We start from the raw sequence: 8,195 nt of genomic DNA, 5'->3' as shown, positions 1-8,195 counted from the left end.
GAAGGAAAAAGGCAATCATTGCCTTATTTATAACAACTTTTTTTTTTTAATTCACAAAGACTTTTGTTATACCTAGCTCTTTGCTCATTTAACCTAATCAAAACTCTGAACAAAAACAGTTCTCTCAGTAGTTGCATAAACCACTTCTGCTATATCACCTCTGTTGATTCTGAATTTGTCCAGGTCTGACTTAAAAATGAGTACAATGTCTGCCATTAATGCAACTCTGGCCTAAATTAAATTATACCATTTGTTCTTCCTCTGAAAACCAGAAGAATAGAACAGCAGAAGAGAAGTAAGTATACAGCAAGAAAGGACCAGAAAAAGGACAGAGTGAACTGTATACAGAAATTAAAAGATACACTTTGTTCTAGAAGATTTAAAAAGAAGTAGTGTTATTCTAACTGACGCATTACTGAATGGAATAATTAATTCCTGTCGCTTATTTAAGACACTTCTGTTGATATGTGTTCCCCAGATGGAAATAAAACTAATGATAACTAAAAATCAACTTCAGGTTTCAAGCTAACAGACATTAGCTTTAGAGCAGTCCTATCTGCAGAACAATTTTTTTCAATTTGGTAACAAGAACGTGGCTGGAATGTAAAGTAGGATTATATCAAAACTTGAGCAATATCACTTCTAATCATATCTGTATTTTTGTTTGCTTAGTGAGAGGAGATACAATCATACAATGATGATATAAACTGAGAAAGAATGGAGAAGATGTATATGCTTTAATTGTCTCCTTTATGTAACCTGATAAACACAAACATACAAAGACTAGGAGGGAATTATCCTCTAGTCCCATTACAATAGTTTGTATGATATTAAGTGTCCATTCAAAGCATAGATGTATGCCCTAAAATTTCCATTAACAAAAGTAAGCATAGCTAGAGAACATCCATTTACCATCGCGAGGAATGCAAAAATCCTGTAACGATGAAAGCTACCAGTTTTATGATTTCCTCATTTCAAAAGTTGTTGATCTTTCTATGCCCCCACTTTTCTTTCAATTTATAAAAAGAATCTGAAAATAAAAATTGTTAGCTGAAGATAATGATTTTGACATAGATGGGCCTCATTTTACTGATAACAGCACACACATCTTGCTCTTCTAGTGGGAATAAAGCAAAAAAAATAACTAATGGATTCTAAGACTTCCAAGAACAAACTGCAACACAGTGACTGAGCTCAGCCCCAGGAAAGGCAGTGTGAAAACAGGGCATATAGAAAGGAAGCAATGAGATTTACACTAGCAACATGCAAGGAATAATCTGCTTTGTTCCCTCAAAAACAAAGCTACAGCACCTAAATGTTAAAGTTTACACTTACACCTCAGACAAAAGACTCATGGTAACTGACTTGATCGTGAAGTGCATTTTATGTACATTAATTTACAAATAAGATCATCCAAGAACACACTTCTGTTGTCTTTTTTTTTTTTTTTTTCCCCATTGGTACAGTTTCAATCCTTTAGGTTATTGGCAATAATATATCTAAATTGATTTGGTTATGAAGCTTATAATTAAATCAATTTACACAAAAAAGAAAAAGACAACTTTCAAACGTTGAATGAATTTGTAATTATAAAAAAAAAGTAGAACTAATGGTGGGGGAGGAAGGGGAGAAATAAATTAACTGAAAAATGTAGTGTAACACACTAAATGTTCCAAAGACCGTGCTGTGCTGAATGGTTATAGTCCCTCTTTTATTTATTTATTTATTTATTGTCTCTCAGTGACACGTTCTGTGTGTGTATAGATGCAGAAATTTCTGCATCCACTGAAAATCAATTATAGAAATTTCCCCCATAATCTGAGGCTAAATCTAATAATTAAAAGTGATATACACCATTCACAACACTTCACAGTTACTATGCGATAACAATCTGCCAGAAGCTGAAATGTACCTGATTAAAAATCTGGTTTGGCAGAACTCAACTCTAGTTGAAAAGCAGGATAATAGGCAATAACAAAGGCAATAATAGGCTATGGTACTCTAATGCAAAGTGCATTCACTGTCACTTCAGCTGCCAGGATGTTTGCAGTTTTTCTATTTTGTATCAATGAAAGAAAGTAAGAAAGTAGTCAAGGTATTAAGCTAATCCATTTCTTCTCCATTACGGTGCCACTGCATATCCTTTTCTCATTTCTTCCCAGACAAGCTCCTGTTTCATCAGATTTCTCCTTCCTCACCTGGATAGCTTTGCTTGAACTCCAAAGCCACTCAAGTGAGCAGAACATGCTACAGAGAGAAGCTATGCATAGAAACACACTCCTTTCTAACAAGGAAGCACCAAACAAACTACACTGCTTCTAAACACACCTGGCTATCACTCAACTCACACGTCATAAAGTGCCACTCATGAACCTAGACTCAATATCAAAATAACTGACAGGTAAAAAGTGAGCCTGAATTCTCAGGTAGAATAGAAGGCCATCTAAAAATAAAACTTAAAAAGACATTCAACATAAAAGCAACAGAGGGAGAAAAACGGCTTAGTCTTTATTTTTCAGAAGTATTTGCTCATTTTTTTCACAGTAATTTCCTCAACAAATATATCATAGATCACTGGATATGAACATAAGAAAGGTTATGACAGTCAACTGCGCAGCAAAGGTGACTGACTCATATTCCTCTGGTGTGATCATTAACTTAGATTCAAAGGGGGAATATTTTTCTAGTTTCTCAAAATGATACATCACAGAATATTTGCATACCTTGGTGAGTCTAAGAAACTCTTGCAAACATGTTATCTAGATCAGCTTTAAATTGCCGAGTTTAAGGCACTAAGAATATTTCACATTTCTCATAATACACCTATAATTAAAAGTGCAAAATATTAATCTAAAAACTAGATATCAAAAGATACCAACAAAAGATTCAATGTGAACCACAGACTTCACAAGAAGTAGAACAGTTATAATGCTACACGTTCTCTTGAATTCAGAAATACTATTCTCTTGACCAAAGTATTAACACTAGAAAATTAGAAAGGAAGTTCTGTCAGTTTAGATGTAATAATGAATGTGTTAAATGCACCAGTGTGGATATTGAGCTGATATAAGAAAATCATTGGAAAGTTCAGAAGAATTATTCATAAAAAATTCTGATAATATCTACTCTGCTGCAGTTAGATAAAGTAAGATATTCAATTTCAGGGATCTTTCTTTTTAAAAATTGAAAATAAAAATGCACAAGTTACTACAGTCTTGTTCCATGAACATGTTCAGTGGACCAATCACAGAATTACAGAGTCACAGAATTGTAGGGGCTGGAAGGGGCCTCTAGAGATCATAGAGTCCAACCCCCCTGATAAAGCAGGCTCCCTAGACCAGGTTGCAAAGATAAGCATCCAGGCAAGTCTTGAATGTCTCCAGAGAAGGAGACCATTAAAAAGTAGAGTTAATGGTTTTCATTGAGATGCAAAATATCTGATACAGTCTTTATTCTTTAGACAGTTGCATGCAAGTTTGCGTCAGCTTTGTTCCATGTGTATTTTCATTGTGATTATGAAGAAAGTGTTGTATTTTCATGTGATATTTAATCTTCTTTTATTATTATTTTTTTAATTTTTATTGCTGAAGATCAACTCCAGCTCTTTTATCCTAGTCACATATATCTTAGATTAAAAATGTGTTGTTTCCAGTTTCCAGAAAAACCTGGTAAAGTGGTCTTAGAGGAGTTTCTGACACCAGTGTTAAAGTTTTCTTTCACTCTTTCTTCGTGGATGTACCTCTAATTTTCCTTTATTCTTAGGATCCATGCTACCATTAACCAGGAAAAAGCACGTGCAAAAATGCCCCCTCTATGGGATACAAGTGTGAACATCAAGCATTTTGAAAGCAAGATTTCTGTTGCACAGTGAGTGATATACTGAACAAAAAAAAACCCTAATAATATAGTAATAATAATCTGCCAGAGATATATTAAATTAGAAAAGCACCGAAAAATCCAAGAAATGAATAAATTATAAGCAACTAGAAAAAAAACATCCCTATCTCTACACTGTTTTACAGATTATAAGACAAACATTCTCAGGACTTACTAAGAAAGTTTAGAATGAACGTGTTTATGTTGTAGATATCATTTATGGATTACAATATCATTTTCATCTTTGTATGTCATTTAAAAAAACACTGATTGTAGTTTTTATGCACAAGCCACAGCAAAATAAAAAGATTATTCTATTATTTAAACATAAAATGTGAATAATACATGCTACACCAGGTGGAATCAACAGGAATTTTTATGTAACTTGGCAAACAGTGTTTAACAGTGTTAATTCGTGTGAGATTTGTAAGTAGGATGATCTTAAACTGTCTGAACCTGTGAAGGGGTTTAAAGTCTCAGGAACAAAATGGGGAAAATAAAAGGTAAGCAAGACACATGTCTAAAATCATTCCACTGAAAAAGTAAGTCATAGGAAACAAGCTCCTTTGTAAGACAGCCAGATCAGTGTAAGTAGGGAATAAGTTGAGAAATCTGATCTGACCAAAGACAGATATTTTTATGCAGAAAATAGCTTAAAATTTACAGAGAAGGAAAAAATTAATATCTGAAAGGAGACATGGCTTATTGTCTCAATGTATTTTAAAGGCCTTTGTTTTGCCCCTCTTTTCTAGAAGTTAAATTATTTTGGAATCTTTAAACAGAAATAATCATGTCTGAAACTTTGCTACAAAACAGTGAATTCCTACCCTTTAGCACAACCTAGAGAGATGACAGAACTGACAGAAACACAACTTCTGACACTGCTTCAGGTGTCACCATAGAAAATTAAGCATTCCACCCCCATTTCCCAGAAAACAATTCTCCTCTAAAAAAAATGCAATCCTCTTTCTACCTGAATCGCATACATTATATTTCTTACTCTTCTTCAGCGTGGAATGGAATGAAATAGAATAATGTGTAGAGAAAGCCATTTTGTTTATTGTCTTTCAAAAGAGAGAAGTTATGTTGGACTAAAAGCCTTGATCACACAATACTCAATGAGAAGCTATCATTGATTTTATTGAAAACACTATATTGCACCACATTTGTTACTGTAATGATTTCTAGTCCCAAAGATGCTTGCTGTTGGTTCAGTTTTTGTAATATGCCAAATGATTTTATTACCACATACTTGAGATGGAGGTAAACAAATATATGCTATTACCATTTGAAATTGTATTTTTGGGGGGAAAGAAAAGTGATTCATCTCTCTATGCTGATTATTTATTTTTTCTTAGTAAAAAATATTACATAAACATCTGCTGCTGCAAAGCAGTGGCTAACAGTACTTAACATCCATAGTTCAGTATACATTTAATAAGAATGTGAGGAATTAATACGAGCCACTGCTGTGAGTTGTTTCCTGATAAATGGGGACTCTCATAGAAACATAATGATAAATGCAAACCTCCAGATAACTTTTACTGTTACAAAGGAAACATGGAATAGAAGAGATTGGCTTAACCTGCTTACTAATGTTTTCATATTTTGAGCTGTATTGTTCTTGATGTTATATTGACAGACTGTGATAAAATATGAACTCTGGCTATATACTGATTTTCTAAAAAGCTCTCACTTCTTAATTATTTAGAGCAGTAAATTATTTTCCCAATTAAACTTTTTGAATTTTAGAACCTCATTGCTGTACTTGATGGTAGAAATCCACCCTTTTTGCTAAAACAAAACTGAGAAAATTAGATACATACTCAGTTTCTTTAAAAAAAAAAAAAAAAAAGAAGTCTAGTGCTGCATCTTTATACAGATCGATGTCTAATTATAAGCAGAGACTTGCTGTGGCAAGAGGTTAGGAAAAAATAATCTTTCTGGCATTTATTAGTTGGAAAATAAGGTCATATTTGAGGTCAACCCTCAAATATACACAGAATAGGTTATACTGCAGCATTCTAAATATTCTACATAGCAAAAGTCACATTGCAATCCCAATATAACCAGAAACATGTTCCTAATGACTGTATAACAGATCAGACTGGGCTAGCTACAAAAGCAAAACAAAACAACAAAAACCTAGATCAAATTAATCAACAATTAATAAAAAACTCATACTTTTTTCTGCTTAATTATAAATGTAGCTTCTTAATAACTTATTGACTTATTTAATCATCTCTTAACTTTCTCTAAGCCTGAATCATCTTTTAAAAAACTAACCTAAAATAAATATATAAAACATTCCAGCAGTAGTGCTCTTTCTTATTGCCTACAACCTCGGCAAAATCACACAAACACACAATGCTTAAGTGCTCAGTTTGTCAATTTTTTTTTTTTTTTTAATTGTTTCTTCTGAAATAAAACACCTCATAATTAGATAAAGCATATCTGGAAAAAAAAAAAATGTGCACTGGACACACGCAGATTTTGAAGAAATAAATATGCTTATTTGTCAGAATGAAAGCTTGCAGAGATTGTGGTCATTGTTGCTATAAGTAATTTTAGCTGGTTCACAGACACTCATCTTTGATACCAACCTAGAGTGTGGGTGAAATAATACTAAAAATCAGATTTTTTTTTTTTTTTGACAATTCTCATACTACTATTAATTGTGAAATCAACATTACAAATAGAAATGTACATCCTTGAAATTAAAACACTTTCCGGTCAGTTTTTACTGTTGTCTAATATCCCGAGTCTCTTTCTTTTCCTCGCATCCGAACTACATGAGGAATGTAAATGACTGCTGCTCTTTTATCTGTTGCAGTCATGTCTGAGTTGAGTTTTCAAATCACGCTTTGGCTGAAGAACAGTATGTAATATATCACAGGCAATGCCAGTGGAGATAAAGTGTTTTCTAATCATTTTAGAGAAGTACTAATTTTATTTTATTTTATTTTTTTAATCTATTTTCGTTCTACGGAAGAAGGATACTTGTGGTTTCATTTCATATTCATTCTGAAAGATCATGAATGCCTTTGCTCTGGGCTAGGTACAAGATTTACAGTTTTCTCTGATAGTATTATCAGAAGGCTATTCCACTCTGTTACACTGCAACTGCAACACTAATAGGTTTATAATGATGGCTTAACTTTACGCTTTGTAAGCACTGGAGGCTTCACTCACCTTGTTCAAGTGGCTGGCTTTTAGTTGAAGCAGTTTTCATCTTGAGTGCCTCCCTAACAGACATGTCACAGCAGGAGCCTTTGTTAGTGTCTTGGTCACTGTCAGCCTGATCACTGTCCCCATGCCCGCTGTCCCTCAAGCTGGCTCTTTCTGGATCCTTGAATGTGGAGCTACTGAAATACATATTTAAAATAAAAAAAAATAAAAAAAAAAAAAAAAAAGAGAGAGAGAGAGAGGGAGAGTTGTATTTACTTGTTCTAGGTTGAATTGTACTCTTTGGCCAAGCAATTTTGACAAGAATGCAAATGGGGAAGCTGAGAAAGTTATTTAATAGGCCTTACCTTTGAACAAACTGCTGCCTGCTGCCCATGTAATTGGGCTCTGCGGGAAAATTGTCTGTCTGCGAAAGAGAAGGAAAAAAATACGTATAGTTGTACACTGGACAAATCTCCTGCAGAGCAACAAGATTTCCTAGAGGAGAAATGATTAATAATTCAAAAATTCCCTTAATCTTTAGATTTGTACATTTTAATTAAATTGGAAAATGCTGGCATGTAATTATGTGCTCAGAACAATTAAATGATTCCGGTCCACAAATTACCTGCTAAAGTAAACAATGAGGCTCCGATAAGTGGCATTCTCTGTGAGCAACCTGACAGATGACTCTGTTTATGTTTTTTCATTAGTTAGATATTAAGACTGATGGTTATTGAAAACGAGAGAAAAAAAAAATACTTTTGTGCATTACAAAAGTGAATTATTCAATAATACTAATTTTTAATCATAATTACATCATCTACTGGGATTCTGAAGCCCTTACTACTGTAATACAATCTCATATGTTTCCACAAAACATGCAAATTAAGAAAAGAGAGAAGAGAGAAGAGAGGAGAAGAGAGGAGAAGAGAGGAGAAGAGAGGAGAAGAGAGGAGAAGAAGAGAAGAGAAGAGAAGAGAAGAGAAGAGAAGAGAAGAGAAGAGAAGAGAAGAGAAGAGAAGAGAAGAGAAGAGAAGAGAAGAGAAGAGAACAAAGAAAGAAAAAGAAAAAAAAAGAAAAAAGGAAAAAGGGAAAAAAAGAAAAAAGAAAAAGAAGAAAGAAAAAAAAAGAAAAAAGAAAAAAGAAAAAAA

At 33.4% G+C, this 8,195-nt stretch overlaps 1 protein-coding gene across 1 annotated transcript in view; it reads right to left on the bottom strand.

Moving 5' to 3' along the window:
- PCDH17 (protocadherin 17) overlaps positions 1-8,195 on the bottom strand; it is an 81,131-nt gene that overhangs the window by 47,717 nt on the left and 25,219 nt on the right. Inside the window, exons 2-3 of the mRNA XM_042867913.1 lie at positions 7,410-7,468; positions 7,069-7,241 (exon numbers count right to left, since the gene is read on the bottom strand). Coding sequence (XP_042723847.1) covers positions 7,069-7,241; positions 7,410-7,468 — 232 coding nt within the window. The remainder of the gene's footprint in view (positions 1-7,068; positions 7,242-7,409; positions 7,469-8,195) is intronic.

Source organism: Lagopus leucura, unplaced genomic scaffold (genome assembly GCF_019238085.1).
Source record: "Lagopus leucura isolate 7727_CA_CO unplaced genomic scaffold, USGS_WTPT01 Super-Scaffold_100001, whole genome shotgun sequence".
In the NCBI taxonomy this organism is placed as follows: Eukaryota; Metazoa; Chordata; class Aves; order Galliformes; family Phasianidae; genus Lagopus; species Lagopus leucura.
The sequence above is the reverse complement of the archived record's forward strand: the minus strand, read 5'-3'. Positions and strand labels throughout refer to the sequence as shown.